The 25,107-nt window shown below is 28.1% G+C and overlaps 1 protein-coding gene across 3 annotated transcripts in view; it reads right to left on the bottom strand.

Annotated features, from left to right (window-relative positions):
- LOC129911835 (otoferlin-like) overlaps positions 1–25,107 on the bottom strand; it is a 194,726-nt gene that overhangs the window by 65,099 nt on the left and 104,520 nt on the right. For all 3 annotated transcript variants that reach the window (XM_055989798.1, XM_055989799.1, XM_055989800.1), the window contains exons 3-5: positions 21,669–21,727; positions 13,447–13,633; positions 2,620–2,690 (exon numbers count right to left, since the gene is read on the bottom strand). In XM_055989798.1, coding sequence (XP_055845773.1) covers positions 2,620–2,690; positions 13,447–13,633; positions 21,669–21,727 — 317 coding nt within the window. The remainder of the gene's footprint in view (positions 1–2,619; positions 2,691–13,446; positions 13,634–21,668; positions 21,728–25,107) is intronic.

Raw genomic sequence — 25,107 nt, 5'->3', positions numbered from 1 at the left:
ATAGATTTCATGACAGCTAAGGTCCTCATTGACCACAAAACCTTTTCTCGATTTTCATCGTGAGAGCCATTTTTCATGAATCCATGTTGACTTTTCGCGTTAATTTAAAAAAAGAAGACGTCCTGATCAGCATCGTGTTACAGTGACCTTTTTTCCATTTTATTTGAGGCTAATTTTTTATTTGAAAAAAAAAAAAAATTAAAAAAAGCTAAAAAAATGTGGAGAAAAGATACATTTTTCCTTAAATCTCGAAAACTAAGATACTTTTAAACATGCGGTTTTTTATTTTTGACTTAAAATCAATGAGAGCATTGATTTGTATAACAAAATTGTACCCTTTATTAAAAACAATTGAATAAAATAAACTGAAAGAAAAAAAAATATTTTTTTCTAAAATAATAACTTTAAAATTAAATTTCTCAAAAACTATGTACTCAATCAACTCCATATAAACATCAAATTCAAGGAGTATATTTTAGCTTTCCAAAAAGGTATAGGACATTATAATGTGCTTTTGTTTTTTGTTTAAATTTTTTTTCCCAAATGCCCTCCCGCGTGTATATATGTAAAATGCCTGTAACTCAAAAAAAGGATCAGGTACGATTTTGAAAAGAGTTTTGATACTATTCTAAAATTATTTGTAAACCGTTATTTTTGATTGATTCTAGAAATCCCCATGTACAAACTAAAAAAAAAAAAAAAAATGTATAAGTAGGTACAGAATTGTTTGAGTAACCGCAATATTAAATCTTATAAAAACACATTTTTGTATTAAAGCAAACAAAAAAACCAAAAAAATTTTATTTTGAAAATCAATTTTTTGAAAATGGGTTGATGGTTTTTGTTTTTTGAAAAATCGTTTTTGATTGTTGAACAATAATTTTTTATAAAAATTAAACACTAATTTTATTTAAAAATTAATATTTAAAAATAGGTCTCTGTCGGTTTTAAAAATTTTGTATCTAAAAATTCCTTTTTCATGCAAGAAATCAAATGGCAAATTTCGTTTTGTGATCACTTAAAACGCTGTTTAAGAAATTATAAAAACAAATTTCATATTATTTTGCATTTCTTATGAAATTCCTTATAAAACTATGTATATTTAATATGTTTTCTAAATTTTTAATAGCTATTAATTCACATAACGCTTAACGTTTTTACGTAAAAAAGTTTTGGAAAAATATATCTTAATAAACAACTGATGTATTGTACCTTTTTTAAAACTAGTCTGCTGTTAAGCGGAAGTTTTTTTTTTTGAAAAATTGATTTTCAAAATAAAACAAATTTGAAAATATAGGTCATCATTGAATTGGGACAGAAGTTCATTGTAGACTTATGTCCTATGAATCTATGTTCCTGCACCGCCGATTTTGTGATCAGAAACTTTTAAAATTAGTTTTAGAGCGTTTTATAAAAAATTAACCCAAAAACCGTGGTAAAATTGCATAAGTAACAGATATTTTTTTAAAATACTTTAATTGTTTTTTAGAAAAATAATTTTTAAAAGGGGTTGATGACTGTTTTTGAAATTTTCTTTTAAAGTGTTGATAAAATTTTATGGCACACGATTTTTTTTTTTAATATTAGAAAATGTTTATACATATAAAATTAAATTCTTTTCTACCTATTTCTTTTTCAATCAAAATCAAATGACTTACTAACTTCATTTTGTGGTTAAAACGCTACATAATTATGTGAACTATTTTGTTTTTTTTTTTTTTTAATTTCTTATCAAATTCCTTAAAACATCCAATTATTACACTGGTTTACAAGGGTTTTGTTGCCGAAACAAAAATATACTTTTCTAAAGGTTTTCGGTGTGCCGAACTTGAATCCGAAGTCAGAAACAACTAATCAGCTCCCGTTTTTGATGATTAGTCGTTTCTGACTTCCCGTTTTTTGAGATATTACCGTTAGAAAATGCAATAAAATGTTTTTTTGAGTTCTTCGGACCTTATTCTTTTGTATAAGAAAAATTGTTTGAGAATTTTTTGTTTCGGCAACAAAAAAAAAGTTTAATTTTGTTAACCAGTGTTATTGTTGCTTGTTTTTTTTTTTTGCACAAGAGCAAATAAGTTCGACCCAGTTGTGCATTTAATTTGTTAACTGGTAATTTTACAACCCTTTCTCTTGTCCTATTTTGTATTTATTTGTTAAAAAAAAATAACATTAAAATATCAAATATAAGGAAATATATCCCAGTCATTTGTTTTATTATTTCTCTATAAAAAAAAAACTATTTCACCAAAAAAAATTGTTTCAACAAACGTTGTTACAAACTTTGAATTCCACAAAATAAGTTCACACAATAAAACTTTTGTTGCAACAAAATGTAACCCATTCTAACTTTTTGATGAAATTGAAAACGAATGTAGCTACAACTACACAGAATTTGCATATTTTTAATTATGTATTCTATATTTTAAGTAGCAGAATGCCAATAAATAGAAGTTCTTGAAGACAAATTTCAAAACATTTAACTTTGTATCCCGCACACAGAAAGGAAAGTATAAATATGTAATGACTTTTGCTAACAGAGATTGTTTTGATTTGATATCAGATACACTTAATTTATGGGTTACATATAGAAAAAGAACATTCACAAAATACAACACTTACCTCGATTGGTCTGTTTGTGCTAAAATCCACCAGCTGGTCTTCAACACTTATGAATCCAGTCTCAATGAGTCCTGAAAGTTTATAATAACAACAATAAAAGACATTAGTTTATTTTTTTTTTTTTATCAACAAATCTTCAGACTATATCTCATAATGAGATTGAGAAAATTACTCCTGCAAACCTTGGTAGAATATGAAATCATATGTACAATTTTGAAGGACGAAAAAAATATAGGTTACAGCCACTTCTTGCATTAGAATAGGCTCCTTTTGTTAGTAATGAGGCCATTGTAATATGAGCACGCACAATGCTTCATTCCACTTTTTCATTTTGGCCACATTACTGTCAAAAAATTAAGATGTTACGTGCTCAATGTGAAAAATCAATTTTTACTGAAAAAGTTATAAGAGAGCTGAAAAATTCCACTTCAACAAAATATAATTTCTTTAAAACTCCTCACATGAATATAATAATGTCCACTTTGTATTCATTTCAAAAAAGAACATTATTATGTTGCTTGAAAAATATCATGATGATATGAAATGAATGAATGAATGAATTTTAACAAAACAAAGAGAAGAATTATTGAATAAAGAAACCCCAAACCCAAATCCATATTTCTTCACCCTCATCTCAACAAATCAGTTTTCAGTAAGCTTTTTAGTAAGAAAAGAAAAAAAAAAAGGTTAGGGTTATTCGAAGAAAGTTTTTTTTCTTCTCAAATTCAATCTTGAAAAGTTTTTATTATTTATTAAGGCCACAATTTGGTTGGATGTACTTGCTCACCTCGAGTTTTTGCACTTGCAAAATTCAACTATTGGCCACCATCTTGGATTTTGGTTTTTCTTCCAAATATCTCGGATAGTATTGAAAGGAAAATATTAAATTTTAAATTTGTATAATACGTCTTAAATTTTTAAAAGTATTTAAGGATTTAAAAATAATTTTCAAATTCATCGACCTTTCTTAATATACCTCTGTCGGCATACGGGTGCGAATTTGGCAGGACTAAAATGAAAAGTGGTCACAGAAAAGTGTCTTTATAAGGGTGAAAATACATTTTTTTGGAATTGTGAATACAGTATTCGAATTCCTCGGAAAATTCTACATCAATTTCATATATGATTCTCCATAAAATAGTGAGACCGAAAAAAGTTCTAGCGCCATGAAAAAGTATAAACCAAATTCGCAAAAAAGAGGTGTGCCTACAGAAGGATATGTATCGGCAATAATAAAAAATTTGTCATAGCATAAAATGTAGAAAATCTAATTTTCTATATTTATTTCTTCAAACATTTATTTTATAAGGCCAATACAAAGAAAGTGTTTAAAAAAAAAACTAAAATCTAAAATGGTGGCCAAGAGTTGAATTTTGCAAGTGTAAAAACTCCAAGTGTTTGTTGAACAATCATTTTCATTAAAAAACGACTTGAACCATTTTGATTAAAAAAGTACATGTAGGAAGCTACTGTTGAAAATAGGGTCTATTTTGATATAAAACAAATATTTTTTGGACAGTTATATGCTATAGCACCGTTTTCTTGATGTCTTACTTTACAATAAACGACGTAACCGATTTCAACGAAAATTTTTTTACAAAAAAGTTTAAGTAGGTAATCTCAATATGCATTATAATTAAAAAAATGTAAAAAAAATAATTTTTGATACAAAAAATCAACATTTTTTTTTGAAAAATCAATTTTTCGAAAACAGGTCAATGACTTTTTTTTGAAAATGTCGATTATTATTTCTTTTTATTCTGTATGACAATTTTTTTAAAAATAAAAAAAAATTATTGAAATTTAAATGTCAAAAATATCGGGTTTTCGCGTAAAACTCTTAAACATGGAAGGTTTTTAGAATTAGTGAAAATAATTTTTAATTTTAAAGCTCCGTATAATATTTTTTGACTAACTTTCTTTTATGAAATTAATTTTTCGGACAGTTAATTTTTCTATGCAAACACAATACTACCAATTTCTTTTTTTGTTGAAAACAATTTTGATTAAAATTTGACATTATTTTACCAAACCCATAACTAAGCCTTATAAAATTACTCCTATTATATCACAGTAAGTTTATAAATATAAAAAAAAATAATACGATTGCAAACGAAGCAAAGCAATCTTGGGGCAGGTATAGGTATAATATAATATTTTTGTTGGAATTTCTGATGTTATACTTACTGTGATATTTTGTTGGAAATGTTGAAAGAGGATTTCTTTTTCAAGATTGAAATAATATGTAGGTACGGCAAAGGGTATTATTTTAAAAGAAACTTAAAATGAGAAAAAAAAAATTATAAAAACTTTTAAATTGAAAAAAAAAAAAAGAATTATATTGAGATAGAGTTTTTTTTCTTTTACATGAGACATGAGATTCAACGAATTTGTTCATACGAACAAATACGTAGAATTGCCCCATCCCTTAGTTACATACATTCTACGGTACTGAAAGAATTAATGTTTTTAAATGTATGATCATCACTTTGATGAAAAGAAAAATTATTTCTTAAAACTAAATAGTTTGTTGATAATACAAACTTCAAAAACAAATGAACATCAATAATTCAGTATTTTATGTGGAGCACTTTAAAGAAAATCGAAAAGGGTCAAAATTACCATTGATCATTTTACTTAATAAAAAGATAATAAGTCTCAGAATAGTAATCGTGGGAGCCACTTTAATTTAAATAAAATGCACGACTGGGTCGCACGAACTTGCTCTTAGGGTTCAAGTTGCTAGAATTTTTAGGACTTTTTATATAGAAATTTAGTAAATGTAATAATTGTATAGATATAAAAACAAAAAATAAAAATAAAAAAAAAACACATCCAAATCTTTTTTCACAGGAATAAAACAACATCTGAAATCAAACAAGATGTAATTTTAGAATAAAAATTTCAAAATCGTTAATTCCGTTTTTTTTTAAACTAATTTTTTTTGTTTAATTTCTTGGAAAAATTATGTAAAATAAAATTTGTAGAAATCACTTATCAACATCTAAAACAAAATTGTCAAAAAAATTCAATGTCCCGTTTTCGAAAATTTGATTTTTCAAAAAACAATATTTTCAAATTTTTTTTCTTAAATCCAAAACTTGATATTTTTTCAAAATTTTATTTTTAGCTTATATTAGAGCTTATATTAATTTTGTTAAAATCGAATTAGTAGTTTCGGAGAAAATTGGATTTCAAAAAAATGGTTCTATGGTAGGTAAGTACTGTTCATAATGATTTTCAAAAAAAAAGGTTTTTTCATTAAAAGATAGAACTTGTCTTAAAACTTAGATTTATTTTTTTTTTTGAACAAAATCGTTGGAGCCGTTTTAAAAAAATTTTAACTTTACTAAAATTGGTATATGACAAGTAGATACCGTTATTTTTTGTCCAAGAATATCAATTTCAAAAAGCCCACTGGAGAGTCGGCAAATAACGCTACATACCAAGTTTGACATTTTAATCGATCCATCCGCTTAGGCTGTAGCTTCGTTTATAGACAGACAGACTGACAGACGGACAGACGGAATTCCGATACCCACTTTTTTGGCATTCATTGCAATATCATGGAAAATTGTTATCTCGATTATTTTTGTTGTACGAATGCATAACTTGATATAGTATAGTACCAATATCGCAAGTAAAAAATCTTGACAAAGATATCTCCTCCTAACACAATTAAAACATAGAAGTTTTGTAAGCGAAATGTCTTTGAAAAGGAAATATTGTGAACTTTTATGAATGGTGAACTTTTTCATTTCAAAGCCAGCGATTTACATTGGGTAACGGTGGCGTATACGTATTTTTTTTTTTTGGTTGAAAACATTGATATAGGATGCAAATATCTCATTATATCACAGTGTGAACAAATGTTGGAATTTGTGATGTGGTGATACTTTGATATTGCTGGGAATGTTGAGAGAGGATTGCTTTTTTAAGACTAAAAAGATACTACTATTTTACAGGAAACTTAAAATAATAAAACAATTTTTTTTTTGAATTAAAACAAAAGAATTTTTATAACTGTAAGCTTTTTTTAAAATATTAGCAAAAGATTTGAAATAAATTTATCATAAAATTTTAAAGTTCAAGTGACTTCAACTCCAAAGCGTTTCTCCCCGGTACGACAGTGGACTCATCAGTTAGATCTGTCGTACCCTTACCATTTAAATTAAAAATAATTTTCATTATTTCGTTCTTCGTTAAATTTATCATATAAGCCATGAGATTCATAGAATTTTTAAATGAGAAAAACACCGTAGAACTTCTACATCCCTTATTTACCTTCTAGAGTAGTTTTTCATGGAAAAATCATCACATAGAAATTTTTGCTTTTGTATTTCATAACGATTTTCAATAATTCGAAAAATAAAATTTTGACTACACAGAAAAAAATAGACCACATAAAATAGAACAAAAACAATAAGATTTCTCTATGGTTTTCATCCAAGAAGGAAACCTTATTAAAACAATCGGGTTTTCCTTATTGTTTTAAAATCTGCAAAAAAATAAAAAAAACCATGACCAGGCTGGGAATCGAACTGGAGACTTCAAATCATTAGTCGCCCACCTTACCACCTTACCACCTGAACCAACCTGCCATGAAAATATCGATCGCGATTTTTGTTCTACTGCTATGTTGCAAAAAAAATCAACTTTTCAGTCAAATTTTAATAAGATTTTCTCTATAAAAATAATAAGAAATCTCCTTAAAAAAACCTTATTAATCGTTGATTTTAATAAGATTTCCTTATGAAATGTATGGACGGTAAAACAATATGGCAATCTGTTAGTTTTTAGCGGGTCATATTTTTCTCTGTGAAGGTACAAAAGAAGGAAATAGTGGAATTTTTTCGGAGACAAAATAGAAAAGGATAGGTAGTAATACAGCCTAAATTGAAAATAACGTTGGCCACTTTGAGATAAGATTATAATGGAATTGACGGAAAACAGCATCCTGAATGTTTTCTTCTAGTCATATTTTTGAGATTTTTCATAATATATGTAATAGTGGGAATTCAAATCTCGAAAATTATTGCGTGTTGGTTGAAAACAAAAAAAGTACAAAATTATAAGTAGTGGGTTGTCTAATGAAAAAAAAACCACCACTTTAACATTTGCTACAATTTTTCCTTTTCCATGAGAAAAATGTATATAATTATTTTGTTCAAACTAAACTGAAACACTGTATAGTAAATTTCGTGGCCTTTAATAAACTCTGACGAGACAAAATGAATCATTAAGTTCTTGTTTCATTTTACATTACAGATATAATGAAATGGCAAAAGGACATTATACTTCAACTCTTTTGACAGGGAAATAATTCAAATTCTCCATTTACTTAATTGTTAATAAAAAGGAATGACTACTTTTTTTTTTAATTTGTTGTTTTTATAAAATGTCACATCAGTGACAGGCTGTTAAACTTTTAAACACTCAGCTTGACAAACAATCAACTTGACTGTATCAAGAAGTGTCAGTATCAATTGTGGAAGATGCAGAAATAGAAGAGAACACTTGTATGCTGTGTACACACCATAACTACTTTGCCTAGCAACCATTTTTATACTAGCACATTCATTGACCCAATTCCACCAACATCATCATTATCATCTTTATCGTTGTCAGTCGGTCGGTATCCTACATTGTGTGCCTTTGTATCCTTGCTTTAATGATTTTTCTTGTTTTTTTTTCTTTGTCATAGACTCCAACATCGACTAATAAAACCAGCCACTAACTAACCGTTTGATTGTGTGTATTTATACTGACCAGACCAACACCACCCAGAATCATTGCTATACTATGCCAACACTAACCCAGGTGTCTAATTGCATTTATACTATGTACTGGGTAGGCATGTGTACAATGTACATGTAGATTGCACAGGAATAGTGGATAAAAGAGGTAATAGTCTGGTGTGGGATTAATTAAATGCTTCAACAAGGACATTCATCCACACGATTAAGTCTTGGCCAAGTGTGTGGCATAAATAATTTACCCAACAACAACAAAACAAATATTGCGAAATATGGATGGAAAAAATGTATCTATTTTTGTGAACGACATCATTTATTTTATTAAAATGTTAATGTATTTCATCTTAAGTTGAGTTGTTTATAACTGAAACAATTTCTAGTCATGTCTAAATCGATGTTAGAGTTAACAAATCAAATTATGGTTAACAATACTTACTAATATTTTTGATAGTTTAGCGTTAAGAAAAAAAAAAAGCTTTTGGATTCCAAAGCTAAGGAATCAAATTGCTCAACTGAAATTTAATTTATATTCTTACAAAAAAATAATTATAATTAAGGTTCTTGGGTAGGTAGGTACTAGAATGTAATAAAATTAATTTTCGAAATACACATTTTTGGATTTTTAAACTAAAATTTCAATTAAATTGGAAACGAGCGGCTGAAATTAAGTTTTTTATTTATTTTTAATTTTTTGAAAAAATTGTTTAAAAATTTTAATTTATAAAAACAAAATTTCTATAATTACTTACATATGTGTGCAGTAAATGAACACAAAGTAATTGGAAACTTTAATTTCTGGTAAAAAATCATTTTAAACGGTCTTGAAATAATTATATAAAATTAATTTTAACCTGTTTTAACAATTTATTTTGAAATTCTTTGTTAAAAATAAAATTAATTCTTATTTTCTTCTTTCATCTTCGCGGTGCATTTTATTTTCTTGTGCATGCTACATCGTACTCGTATAAGCAAGTTCCATTTACCAATCCGTTGCAATTTAAAGCTTCAGAAGCAGGGTTTCTAGAATAGTTTTTTTTCTGACACTAGTTTTATTGATGGCCACAGAACGTTCACAATGCCCTACCACCTTTTTTCAAACTTTTATAAACAAATTTAATTCAGAAAATGATGCATTTTTAGTAAAAAAAAAAATCGTTAGCCATTTTTTAATGATCTTATCATTTTTTAGTTATTTTTGATCAACAACCATAATTTCAAAAATATTGCCCCATTTTCATATATTTGATTTCCCAAATAATTTTTTTTTTTTTTAATTTTATTTTTGATTTATGCTAAAATTATACAAATAATGTTTTTGTACTAAGAAGTTCGTTGAAATTGAATTGGTTATTATAGTCATTTTCACGGTTCTATACATGTACCTACCGTAAATACTGATTTTCGAAAAAAACTTTTCAACCTTGAATTTTCCCATAAAAATTTTTCAAAATATGCGAGGTACCTATCGTTACTTTTGACTTTGAAAAATTAATTTTAATAAAATCTCTGGAGAGTTAACAAAACAACACTACATAAAAATTTGATGTTGATCGGTCCATATTTTTGCCTGTACCTCCTTATACAGATAGACAAATGGACTTGGACTTACTTTTTTGCATTCTCTGTCATCACAATGTCATATGTATCTTATTGTTATCCCAATAGTTTTTTTTTCTACGAAGTCATAACTTGATATAAATGTACATTATGTTTGTACAAAAGTACAAAATTTCAAAAAAGTAAGTTTAAAGTACAAATTCCTTAACCTAGACAGACCTGACAAGAGTAAACGTCCTTGAACTTATTGATTTAAGCAGTGAAACGAATCTCAAGGGAAGTGGTTATAGTATTCGGCCAAAAAGATTTATCATAAGCATTTTACTAAATATTTTGTTCTTTTTTGTCGGCTACAGGTCTGATTTGAATATATATTTTTTACCTAGTTCTCGATCGACGTTTCGATTGTGGTTACAATCTTCTTCAGGATCTAAGAAAAATATTTCTAAAAATTGCTATTATAAATAAAATTTATACTTATCTTAAAGCTTTTATATCAATGGATTTCTTTTTATTCTTGTTTGATTTCTTGGTTATGTTAATATATTTCAAAACTCAAAAAAGGAAAATGTCTTGAAAAAGACGTTTTCAATCATCGAAATTTCAAAACATAAAAACTTTTTTTATCATTTGATAATTATTATATACAATTATATTACGTTTAAATATGGATTAGAAGTATGTATGAATTTAAAAACCCATAGCAGAATTGGGGTGAGTCATGTTAAAAATAAAAATACATTAATTTTCCCACTTAAGTGTAGAGAATTTGGACTGATTCCGGAATTCGTCCAGAACTCCACAAAAAACGCTTCAACGACACTTGATTTTGAAAATGAATACTTTGAAGAGGGTTTAAAAAGAAAACTTTCTTCAACTTCAAGGAAATATTCATTTGCTAATAACCTATTTTTGGTTTTGTTTTCTAAAATTGCCAATGATCTCTGTTGAGATTTGATTTGCGATTGCTTCAACGAAGTTGATATGTTAATTGGTTTTAAATAGTATTTCCTTGAAGTTGAAGAAAGTTTTAGTATGATAGTATTCATTCATAGCTGACCCGGCGGACTTCGTTCCGCCATTTCTCTTGTATTTATTTCTAATTTTTGACTCTGTAATTAGTTAATTTTCAAATGAAAAAGAGGATCAAAACTTGAAAAGTTCATAAAATGAGTTTAAAAATATTAACTTTTAAACTTTATGCAAAATACTCATGCATGCGCATGATTAAAACCTATATTTCCTATAAGTTTGAGATTTTTTGCAAACTTTTAAAAATTCCAAAAAAATAAAAGACTTCTCAAAAATGTATCTAAAAATTAGGTTGTTTTTCAAAAATTTTTATTTCAAAATACAGGGCTTATGAAAAAAATCCGTTTTAGACCCCTAATTTTTTTTTTTTAAATATCTTTCTCATGGTGTAACTCAAATTTCTGTGCAAAATTTTGCGTACATGTAATTAGTCTTTTGCCGAAGGTCTATGACTGCAAAAAAACCTTCACAACTTGGTTTTGAAATTTTTTTGAATTTTTTCAATACCTTTTTTAACTATTGAATAAATTTGTCTATCATTTAAAAAAAAAGTCAACTCTTTACGACTTACCGTTTAGAAAATAGCCTCTTTTTTCAATGTCGTGTTACCCTTACCTCTTATGCCTCTTTGATTTAAAAAAAAAATTAAGAAAATAAGTCAGTCGGTGTGGCCGGTTAGCGAACGTACACAAAACCAAACTTTAATATATATAATAGATTCCCCCCAAAAAAATTGAAAAATTAAATATTTCAAAAACTAGAGCTGCTAGAAAGAAACCAATATAACTCAAATCTATAAAATTAGATATAAATCTGTCTGGAAAATTTTTAAAAGTTGAAAATTGTTGGCCAATGTAATCATTTGTATAAAAAAAAAAAACAAAACCGACTTCCATGGATCAAAACTGAGTTTTATGATTTTTCTAATAGTTCCTATGGCCAGAACTGAACGACTGAAATGGGACCACATTGCAGCCACAAAAAGAATTATTAAAATTGGTTCACTTAGTGCAAAGTTATGAGGTAAAAAAAATACAGACGAATTGAATACCTCCTCCTTATTGGAAGTTGGTAAAAATAGAATCGACACCATTCAAATAGTATTACAAACTAATTCATGTTTTTTTAAGTGAATTCCTTTTTTTATAATGAAACAACATTGAAATTGAAATCCAAGCTTTTTACATTTTATTCGTACACATTTATTCGTACGCATTAATAATTTTATTATTTTTTCCTTTTTTTTTTTAAAAAACATTGTAGAACAAAACAAAACTCCGGATAAAACTTTAATTAGAGTTGAAATGCAATTTTATTTATTTTATTTTCATTGAAAGTTTTTTTGTAGCAAAAACTTCAATGAAAGTTTTTTTTGGTTGTATTTACCATAGTTTTGTTCGTCATATCTAGCATACTTCCTGTTTTTGCACTTGACCTACATTGTTTTAATAAAATACCAAAAAATAAAACACAAAAACAAAATAAGCAAAATACAAAAGGTGGTTGAGCTTTTGGGCGCATGCCAATGAACAGGGATGAAACTGAAGTAAAAAGTCGGCCTTTTGTATTAGCTCCTAACTCAACTGAAAAAATTTTGATAAAAAGAGGAATTGGAAGAAAATTTGAACAATTTTTCAACAAAACCATCAAAAAATCGTATGGAAAATTTTTTTAATGTGCTAGCTAATTTGATTGGATTTAAATTTTCAGTCTGAAGGATTAAAAAAAGGAGGAAATTTCACTAAAATCCGGGACTGTACAATAGTGAAGAGTACTTTTTAATGTCTAGGTGGGTTTTGTTCTGTATTTATATATTTATTTTTGCCTACACTTTAGGGAAATTGTGTTCTTTCTCTCTGTTGTATTTATATACACCAGGATGGCACAGCAGAACCAGTTGTTGCTGTTTCAGGCTGGCAGGCAGGAAGGATGCTTTATGTTTTCCCCATAGTCCCATGGTCCATGAGCTTTACATTTAGAGTTTTGCAATTGCGTTTTGTTCTATAGACCGACCCCAAAAAGAAAGATGTTCCGGAACATTTAATTTCCACTAATGGATGCGGTTAAGCTTTATACTCGCATTCAACACAGCAAACAGCTGCCAAGTTAAAAGGATGTAGGCAGAGGCACCTTTGTGATGTCTATATTTTTACCTGGTGCCCCTCTCTTTCATGCCTTTATCATTGACAAAGAGCAAATAGCTGTTCACTTGGATCATTTGTTATAATTTCCCATTCTTATGTTTTGTTGTGTTTATTAAATTTGTTCTCTTTTGTTTCATTTGAGATGGGTTTTATTTTTCAATATAAATAACGGTATATGTTTTGTTACTTTTGTGCTGTTGACGAGGCCTGAGGGGAATTCATATATATCCTTTTTTTGAATATATTTTGTTTCCTTGAATTTTGTATATTTTTCGATTTAAAGGAAATTTTTTTTTTTTTTTTTTTTTAATAAAAGGAAAATCGATTTATTGTCTTACCTTGCATCAAAATCACATATTGCCCAATACATTTACTGCTACTGCTTATCGTTCCGCTGCTTCCTTGTCGACTTGAACTTGTTGAGCCTAGAGCAGTTTTTAGTAATATTTTTGTGGTTTGCGTTCTTAGTTCCACAGTGAGGGTTTCCTCGGCTGTGGCTGGTCGGGCGAGGGGCCATATGAATGACTGGAAATAAAATTAAAATACAATTTTTTTTTTAAGAAATAATTTAAATTTAGTTTTATGTAAAAATATAAATATTCGAGAGGTATTATTTAAAACAATGGATTAAGAACTAACAGAAAATTAGGTCCTTATTAGAATTCCATTCAGTTCACAGTAAAGAGTGAAAATTGGAAACCTAATTTTTTTTTTCAGAAATCAAGTTATATTTCGTAATGAAAAATAGCCTCAAATTAATCGAATTAATGGGTAATGGAATATTTAAACTGGAATGCCTAAAAAGTGATAATGTTGTAGGTAGTGGGGTTGTTATTTTTGTTTTCTATTTTTATTCACTTTTTATAAAATTACCCTTCTCACCTATACCGGAGAAAAAAGAGCCCAAAACAATTGTTTTCCGCAAAAACCCTTATATACCAATCAGCATTTTTCATATTTTATGTCGATCAAGAAGAAGAAGAAAAATATTTTAAAATTGTGGCAACCCAATGTGTTCAACTTTGAAAAAAAAATCATGGCTACGACCCTGGTCGTTTCGACAAAATTTATAAAGAAGCGTTTAAGTAGAATTAAGAGCTTGCACACAGAGTTTCATGCGTCGTTAATTTATCATTGGAAAATGTCAAACAGAAAATTTTGAATACACAAATTTTTAAACTTTGATTAACTCTACAATTCATTCAAACCATTTACCCAAAATCAAATTTTTTTTTTCGATTAATAAGCATCAAAAATTGCGTCAATTTAAAAGTATTGCATTATAGACCGACTTTCTTAAGCACTCTTGCATAAACTGTGGTCGCCACTTTTGAGTTTTCAATTTTTTTTTTTTTTTTTTCAAAAAGTCAGTTCCGCTCAGTCGTTTAACTTATTTTTTGCCATATTGGTCATATTTGATTCAACGTTGTTAAAACGTACATGTTTAAAAGTTGAAACTTGAAAAATCATAACAAAATAGTAAATTTGTTATTGGATTTCAGCTTAAGTTACAGATTTGCAACTTTTCAACAGTAAGGTGTCCTGAAGTTGCGGCGGTCGTATTTTTTTTTAAAGTTATTTTTTTTTTTGAAAATTAAAACAACTTTAACTTAACGCTGTATACGAAATCACTTTTTCATAGAGTAATGGCGGTATACAGGGTGTCCCAAAATTTAACTTCGAAACGAAAACGGTTGATAGGGTAGTTGGTGAAGTTTATAAGAAAAATAATCAAACAAATCGCAACCATATATTTTATGAGTTAGTGCATTCGAAAAAAAAATCGAAAAAATGGTCACCTTGTGACGGTTTTTCATGTGCCGTGACTACAAATCTTAATTTTTCTCATTTTTTCTTTTGTAACGGAACCTTGAATAGCCCTGCTACCAAATGCATTCAAAAATTTTAACTCAGATGCATCAGTTTTAAAGCAAATATTACTTTTTTGCCCAACTAAGTACTAAATTTTTTTACATGACTCTAATTCAATGAACCGTAGTGTAAAAAAAATGCACTACGATGCTTCGGATAGTTGCCTAAATAGTTGGTGTGTTCAATTTTCTTTTCAGAATGGTATAACATTGTTGAGAATATTCCATAAATAACCGAGATACATTTTTGAAGTGAAAACTTCTTTAGTATCGTAGTGATTTGAAACAAGATGAAACGAAAACGCGACACGACTTCAACTTATTATAACTTTTTTGTTTTAATAGATAGATGAATGAAATTTGTACTGTAGATAGGTAATTAAATAAATTATAATTGTACAAAATTTCAATTAATTTTATATTCAAAATTAGGAGATAACGGTAAAAAGATGTTCTTTTCCAACACACGTTATATCTTTTGATCTAGTGCACATACAAATTTGATTTAACTTTAATACGCATGCTGATAACATAACCTTTTATTTGATATATCACACATAACGTTACGTACTCTACAAGTTACACAATCTTAAATTGAAAATTTAAAAATACCTCAAAACACCTGTGGAGATTTGTTGGCGATGACCAGCTACCAGTGTAGGAAGTACCGTAATCTCAGTGTGGAAATTCGACATGGTTGACTTTAAAAAATTCTAACTTCTCTTGTAGACATCTTTGAAATAAGATTTATTCATCATTATATAAGGTGAAACAATAAGCTTTCACATGGTATAAAATTTTGTATAGGTTTTCAAACAAAAAAAATTGATTTAATAGCATGAGAACATAAAAATAAACGTTTTTTTTTGCTTTTTGAATGAAATTTCATCGAGTTCAAAAAATTCTAGCTCTTTTTGTAGATGTCTCATAGACCTGATCGATATATATATATATTAGACAATAAGCTTTTAAATGATATAAAATTTATATAGGTTGTCATATAAAAAACATAGATTTGAAAGTGATAGAATTTTTCTATTTTTTTTTTTTTGCAAGAAAAATGATTTCTTAAGGTTTCACTTCTACCACGTGTGAATTGCACACATGATTTTTTTTTTTCTTAAGAAATCCGACTTTTTACTAGGTAATTTTTCCATATTATTTAAGTTTTTGTATTCTGAAAGGTTCTGAAAGGGAATATGTTATTTCAATTTCACAGTAAGACCGTTATTCTAAGCATTATCGTTTCCTTTTTAAATAATTTTATTTTTTAACATTGTACTGTGGGATTATGTTATGGGATTAATGCATTATATTGCTTCATATTACCGCAGTTATATTCAAAAACATATTTCCTATATTACTTCACGCAATGAATTTGAAAACAAAAGAAAATATCAGACTATGAAAAAAACGATTGAGATGGTTAAGTTCAAATTGTATGGCTTTTTAAAAGCAAAAACTATGTTCATAAGATTATACAACATTTAAAACCATGATACTAGAAGTAAAGTTAATAAGTTAGTTTTTCCACCTTCCTTTGAAAAAAAACCTAGGTGGTCCAAATTACCCACTAACGTTCTTGAGTTTTTTCAATGTTTATTTTTTGTAATTTTTTTTTATAAAGTGAATTTTTATTTGCGTTGTTTATTATTCATAAAAGTTATTTATAGAAATATCAATGGGAAAAAATTGAATTTATAAGTTTTAATATAAAAAATATAATTGGTGGTCCGTATTCACCGACCTTACTCTCATATTTGAAAGGCTTAAACCTGATGGGATACTATTTAAAATATTAAAATTATTCTGATTAAATGTTTTTGAATATTACTTATAGTTTTTGTAACAAAGAATTGGAAAAAAAAGTTTAAAATTTGATATTTATGAAATAAACTTTAGTTTTCCTCAAGTCAAATTGCAAATTTTTGATATAGGTTACTTAAAATATTTAATGAAGTATGCGAAAATTTGAAAAATCTTAAATTTGTAGTATTTGTACATTTTCAATACGCAATTGCTTTGAACAAAAGCTTTACATTCGCATTTAAATAATTCGTGACTTCTTAACTAAAAACTAAAGGTCAGAACTTGGAAATCTGATTAGATATTTCTCCTAACACTGTATAATTCTTTATATTTAAATGAAGAACAGTTCTTTTTCTTGACAAGCATTAATTTACATTTGGTTGCATGAGAAATCCCATTAATTTACTTTTGAGATATCCTGACACATGAAAAAGTCCTTTCTTTAGGTACTACTTATTTAACTATTCATCTTTAATTCGTTGTTTTATTTTATCTTAGTCTCAAGTACTTTAGCCTCATTCTCTTGCCTCCGAAAATAAAATGTCAAAACAAGAAAAAGACATCTTATTCAAAGACTTAACATTTTCCCCCATCAGCTTCCAATGCGAAAAGCCATTTCTTTTTCAAAGAAGCAACAAATTACATCTGCATCACATTAGAGAGCTTGAGTCAATTATGTCTTTTACTACCCTTAATAAAATTCTCAATATGAGCAGCATGCGAGAAGGGACATCCCTCTTAGACGTGCCATACGCTTTCTGTACAAAGTATAATCTTGTTTTCTATCTGCTTACTTTTACCATTGAGTATGGATTTTCTTGTAACTACACAATTTTCTGTAGTATTGTACATTTCCGGGACAAAACTCTTACACAGCCAAAAACACAGACAAAATAAAAAAAAAAAATAAATTATAATAAAAACAACACGCGAACAAAAACATCGCAGGCCTTAAGCAGACACAAATAATCTCACCTAACATCTTAAGGGCATTTTTCGTCCTTCGCAACAACAACAACAAAGAAAAAATAAAATAAAATACGGGTAATCCTGGAATTCCCTACACACGTTGTGGCAAGAGTTTGTTTATTCAGTTTTATATTCCCATTGAAATTGCAAAAACGACCAACAAAAAACACAGAGAGGAATCCGTGCAGCACGAATCATGAATGTGGCATAAAATTTTTACCACACCATATCGCAACAAACGGGAGGAAAGTAGGTGGATGTTAGTTTAAGGTTAGTGTCACCTTGGCCGAACTTCTTCGACCGGAACGTCTTCACTTTTATTTTTTTTTGGCAAAAAAAAAAATAGTCTCCTTTATGTAAGAGAAAGTTTGCGTGAGGAAAACCTGATGCTGCGTTATGTGTGTTCTGAGGAGCTTTAAGGATTTCGAAGAAATAATGGTGTAGCTCTGGAATAATGATGACAAGGAGTTTTTTTTTTTTTTTACTTTCGTTTACTTTTACTTCATAATAGAAGACCTTTCTGAGAAAATGATAAAATCAATAAACTGTGAGAAAAATATATAAACCATGTTGATTGAGTATAATAGAAGTTTCATTGCAGGACACTGATCCGAAAGTTTGTGTTTGGATGAGCGTGAATTTCGAATGAATGCCAACACACAAAAAAAAAGGGCTAATATTGACAATAAAATCAATGCTGTCAAAAAGGTCAACCTTCTTTTTGAGGTTATGGTTTTTTGGGGGATTTTAACTGGAATTTGATTGAACAAACAATATTTATAAAGCAGTAATCAATGCAAGGTATTTGGAAAGTAGAAGTTTTTGGTGACGGATCTTTTCAAGTTAAAGTTAAGGTATGGAAAGTTAGTTTATGTCTTCAATTATGCAAAGTGTGTTACAATGTCAATTTATTGTTGTTAAAAGAGAATCGTTTTCAATTGAAATTGAACTGAAGTAGTTGGAATCATTAACTGTTTTTCAAAGTCAACAAGTATTAGTATTACATAGTTCGAAATTTCGAATCTTTTGAAAGTTAAAATATTGTTCATAATTGAATTCAAATAATATGCTATTAGATTGAAGATTCTTGTAGGACCTGAAATCCAAAAAGTCAAGATATAGAAAGTCAGAGTAGTTAGAGATGCATAAAAGTCAAAATTGTAAAAAAAAAAACAAAAAAAATTCAAAATTAACAATAAGGGACATGGTTTTCGTTTCAGACACCTTTACAGTACATTTATATGTAAAATATCATATAAACAACTTTAATAAATACAAGGGACAGAGAAGTGTTTAAAAAGAGAATTTTTGTTAATGTCACTCATACGCCACAGTGACCCATTTTTTCATGTAATCTTTTCTTTTACTTCGACAATGATATATTTTTCCTTTTTACAGACCTTAAAAAGTATTGTAACTGCAAATTGATGCATTATTAAATTTATCAAGGAAAGTAAAGTCAACAAAATTCAGTAGCTCATTAGTGGAATACTAAAGCAAATTACTTCGATACACTTTTAGAATTCCATAAGAATCTTCTTTTTCATTTATTTGGTGTTATTTATTGATCATAACATTCCCAAATAAATGAAAAGGATAGTGGTAATTCCGTTACCTACCATAAAAAATATAAGTATGAAGCATTCGAACTCAGCAGCAGAATTTTTCCAGGACTATTATGTTTAAGGTCCTTATTTTTAAGTGACTTTAAGAAAGAGGCGGATATCTAATCGACTGTATTTTCTATTATGTTAGTTACCTCAAAAGTTTCGACAGGGGTGAACCGATTTGGATTATTCATGGAGTCTATGAGAAAAAAATTACACCATTAAAAAGCTTAAAAATGTTATTAAAGAATAAACCCATATTTTAATTTTTACAATGCACAAAAAGTATAAAAATAATTTATTCAATACAAACATTTTCATGAAAAAGCAAACAAAAATATTTATTTTTCTTCTAACACCATTAAATCCATTTTTTTTTTAAATTACAACCTATAACAAATTTTATATCAAATGAAAGCTTATTATTTCACCTTTTATATGACGCTTTAATCATATATCTACGATGCCTACCAAAAAAGGAAGAATTTTTTTAAGCCAGCCATGTCGAAATTTCAAACTTAGATTACGGTATTTCCTAAACTGGTGGCTGGTCATCGGCAACAAATCTTCACAGATGTTTTGAGGTATTTTTCAAGTTTTTAAATTAAAGATTGTATAACTTGTAGAGCACGTACCATTATGTGTGATATATCAAATGAAAGGTTATATTATTAGCATCCGTGCTCTCAATCAAAAGATATAACGTGTTTATAAAAAGAACATCTTTTTACCGTTATCTCAGAATTTTAAATATGAAATTAATTGAAATTTTGTACAATTATTATTATTTATTTAATTACCTATCTACTGTATAAATTTTATTCATATATCTATTAAAACAAAGAAGTAATGATCAATTGATTTTTCCTGTCCCATTTTCAAATTACTACGATACTATCACTTCAAAAACACAAAAGGTTATGAGTTTCAAAAATACAGTTTCTTCACTACATTTCATCGATTCACCACTTTGACATCGATTTTAGTTAAATGTAACAATTTTCTTAATTTAAATAAGGTACCATCATTCTAATTTACTATAGACTTTTTTTTATTTCCGTGGCAAAGACATAATTTTTTATAATTTTTTGGGATGTGTAATGGATTTAATTTTGTACTCAAAATTATTTTTATTAAAAAAAAAAGAATTTCAATTCGTTAATAAATGTTCGTTAATTTGTTTTTAACTTTTTTTTTTTTTAATTTCTTAACTCTAAATTTTGTCCAAAAATTAAAACCGCCAAACATTGAATGCTCTTCAAAAATCTTATTAGTACTTATGAAAATTTGTATTGATGATGGGTAAAAAGATTTTTTTTTTTGTTTAACAAACAATAAAAGAGTCTCAAAAAAATGTCTTACAATTTGATGTTAAAACAGTATTTGTTAGCCCAAAACAAAACATTATTGAATTATATTTTCAAAGCAACTCTGAAGTTTTACTGCCTTTAATAACATCCTCTTCTATTTTCAAATGGGGTTTAAGAAGGTTAAGGAAAACTTGGTATAAATGTTCATATCTTGAGCATTTTTAACCCACACGGGTGCGAATTTGGTTTATAATTTTTCATGTCGCTAGAACTTTTTTCGGTCACAATATTTTATAGAGAATCAAGTATGAAATTAATGTAGAATATTCCGAGGAATTTGAATATTGTATTCACAATTTCGAAAAAAAATATTTTCACCCTTATAAAGAGACTTTTTTGTGAACACTTTTTTGAAAAATCGTAATTTTTTTATTTTTGTCCTGCCAAATTCGCACCCGTGTGCCGACAGAGGGTTTAGATTGAAACTTAGCTCTTTCATTTGCATATAAAGTCAAATAAAATTCCAGCTAGCATCCATCTGAGCTTGAGAGCTGGAAACTGAGGAAATTTTGCAACAACTTTGGCCTGGTAGACAGTGCTACCTGCAAACTCTGCAATTAACAAGAAAAGACACCAAAGGTTTTGGTAACTGTAGAGCACTTATGTACCAATGACTACGGACACTTGAAACAAGCAGATTTAAAAAGAGAAATTCTATTTTTAGAAATACTCAAAATGCACAAAAATACCTTAAAGGTATCAGCTTTAAGACAGCCAGAGCTGTAAAAGAGAATACATTTTAGCAAAAGTTGGATGCATAAAATATTTATTTTACGTCGTAGTGCAATTACTATCATTAAAAATCATTCGTTTTCAGCCTAACTAAAATGTTAATGTTCAAACAACTTTTAATTAAAAAAGATATTATTTCATTGAATTATTATTATATTAAAATAATATTATTGTTTTTGGGCATATTTTCTCTTTCACTTACCTGATTTACGTCAATACTAGGTGAATTTGCATTTAGCTCCGATGTTATATGAGCAACGCCTGCAATCAGAATAAAAAATATATGTAAATTAAATTTCATTAATTGTTTTCAATAATATCTCATTAGCTAGTATGTATTTTATATCAAATTAAATATTTATAAGCAATTTATCAAAAAGATATTTATTTAATCAAAACAAATAAACGCAAAATAAAGGTAAAAATAAACAGATTTATTTTGGGAACAATTATTGAATCAATTTGTTTTAATTTATTATTTATTTATTTTTAGGTTGAAATATAAAGTGAATTGACTAAAAGAGTGATTTTATGGGAACAAACGAAAATGTTGTTTTATGAATTAAAATTCCATTTATAAAAATTTATTGTTTACTTTTGAACTTAAAAGCCAACAAAAACCTTTATGTACGTGCGAGTTAACATTAACCACGCATTATACATGATAGTAATTAATAGGTATTGATGTTTTATTTTCATATTAAAATAGAGGGTAGTTGTAGAAAAGAACATTTTAATGATTATTTCCAGATAATAAGTATAGCTTATGATAAAGATAATTATTATGTATACAATGTATATTATACAGACATGCATAAATTTATTACTTTTTTTGTGTAGTAGGTATAAATTATAAATACCTACATTCAAACTTTTACACGTGGTTGACAAGGGAGTGTCTAGTTTGAGACTATGATTAATGATTGAAATTTTGGAGGCCTTGTAAGTAGGCCTGTATCTCACAGAACCAAACTGCTTTATTGATGTTTTTTTTTATTTTTAAATGGGGTTAGGTTATCATTTAACTTTAACTGGAAAAATAACCAAGTTTTTTTGATCGTTGAAATACATTTTAACAGTTTTTTTTTTTAAATGCCCAAATACCTACTACATTGCATGCCTTCTACTACATTTTTTTTTTTTAATTCATCATTAATCATGAGAATACTTTTTTTCTTCATATAATGTAAAAATAAGAGCAGAACACCATTTGTCACACAAATCATATAATTAAACGGCGAGCATAGTTTTTGTGGTACAAATTACCGGGCCCCCAAAAACCGAAGGGGCATAAATTATACACGGAACGAAAGAGAATGACGCGTAGATGTGCAGAATCACATTTTTTTTACTTTTTATTAACCGAAATAACGAAATTAAACAAATTAAAATTCGATACAAAATAAAAAAAAAAACAAAAACAAAACAAAAACAACTGGAATTCTATTGGAAAATTTCCAATCCACTGGAATGAAATGTCATTCATGACTGAATGAATGAATGAAAGCATTCAGCGAAAATCAAAAAACATTAAGGTGGGTTCACATTGGTGCGTTGTTTTAAGATCGCACGTAAACTATGGTTAACTTTCATTGTTTTAGTTATCTAAGTTTAGAAAGTAAGATGTTTGTTTTATTACCATGAATTTTTTTGTTAAAATCGAATTCTATTAAAATCAAGTCTATTACTTTTGTAAACACTTTTGATACCAATGAAATCTATTTTCGTCCTTTTCTCTCTTGAAAGAACATAAGAATTTGTCAGCAATTACATGAAGCCTCAAGAGGCGCGACTCTTTTTAAACATAATGAGTGCAAAAGAGAAAAAAGATGAAAGAAAAAATTATCCGACCGGAGAGTCGTGGGTCGTGAGTCCGAGACTCTTTTTTGACGTTTCTTTTTCCACTTTTTCTTTTTTCAACATTCCCTCACATTTCTTTTTGCTTCTTCGTGCAATACAACAACAACAAATTTTAATTCAAAAGATAAATGTCAAATTTGAGTCCTTGACTCAAGAGGCATCGTGTAATAGTACGCGCCTCATAGAATGATTACACACCCGACAAACAATTTTGGTTCTATAAAGCTTTACAGATGCAATTGTTGCTTCTTTAAAGCATTATAGAAGCAAAATTGTTAGTAGGGCAGCCACACAAAAAAATATAAAAGTTCTGACCTGGGATTGCGACTAAATTTTTCATATAGTTTTTGGGTCGCTGAAACCGAATCCGAAGTCCGTTTTGCTCCATCACGTTAGGTTTTCGAGATAACCTCATAAAATGTCACGAAAACAAAAAATTTGTTTCTCTGATCTGGATGTGCGAATGTGTTAATCATATAGTTTTTGGATCACTGAATCAAGATTCGAAGTCAATTTCGCCCTATCACGTCAGGTTTCTGGGATATCCTAAAAAAAATGTCAAAACCAAAAAAACAAAAGTTTTTACCTGGGGTTGCGACTAAATTTTTCATATAGTTTTTGGGTCGCTGAAACCGAATCCGAAGTCTATTTTGGCGTATCACGTCAGGTTTTTGAAATATCCTCAAAAAATGTCTAAACTCAAAAAAAGTTCTTATCTGACATTTTTTGAGGATATCTCAAAAACCTGACATGATACGGAAAAATAGAGTTCGAATTCGGTTTTAGCAACCCAAAAACTATATGAAAAACTTAGACGCAACCCCAAATAAGAAATTTAGTTTTTTTGGTTTTGACATTTTTTGAGGATATCTCAGAAACCTGACGTGATAGGGCAAAATTGACTTCGAATCTGGATTCTGTGATCCAAAAACTATATGATTTACATATTCGCATATCCAGATCAGAGAAAAAATTTTTTTGTTTTTGTGACATTTTTTTAGGTTATCTAGAAACCTGACGTGATGGGGCAAAACGGACTCCAGATTCGGTTTCAGCGACCCAAAAACTATATGAAAAACTTAGTCGCAACCCCAGGTCAGAACTTTTTTTTTGTGGGTGTGTTATCAAAAGAAATTTCGAAAAAAGAGTCAAGCCTCTTGAGGCTTCATGTAATAGCTGACTTTGACAGTTCCTTTACCATTTTACCAAGTTTTCACTTTTAGACGTTTACATTTTTGCATAAAAGGCACTAATATTTTACCGACGCATGGCAAAGCGTTTTTCTTATGAGGTTCAGGGAAAACTAACAAAAACGTCTTTTTTGTTCCTTATCTACAATAACCTAAAAAGTGAAAAAAAAAGGGAAATTTACAAAATTAAATTTTTTTTATTTCTTTCTAGCGCTATTTGTTTTTGTTTATTGAAGCAAAAAATAAGCTTTTTGCATCATTATTTTTGGTTTGAAAAACAATTTTTGTAGTTTTTTTCCAAAAACAAATGGAGCTTGAAAAGAAATAAATTTTTTTTTACTTTTGTAAATTTCCCACTTTTTCACTTTTTAGGTCATTGTAGTTAAGCCTCAAGGCTTTAAAAGTATAACTACAACGGCAACTTTTTGCAAAAAGTCAAAAAGTGATAGATTCAAACTCATTTTATGACAGTTTTTACGACGACAAAATAAAAAATAATGATGCAAAAAGCTTATTTTTTGGTTTCAAAAAAAATGTTTGGTAGTTTTTTCCAAAAATTAAAAAAAAAACAAATATTGCTAGAAAGAAATA

The sequence above is a fragment of the Episyrphus balteatus genome, chromosome 2, assembly GCF_945859705.1.
Source record: "Episyrphus balteatus chromosome 2, idEpiBalt1.1, whole genome shotgun sequence".
Classification (NCBI taxonomy): Eukaryota; Metazoa; Arthropoda; class Insecta; order Diptera; family Syrphidae; genus Episyrphus; species Episyrphus balteatus.
This window is presented reverse-complemented; position numbering and strand designations above follow the sequence as displayed.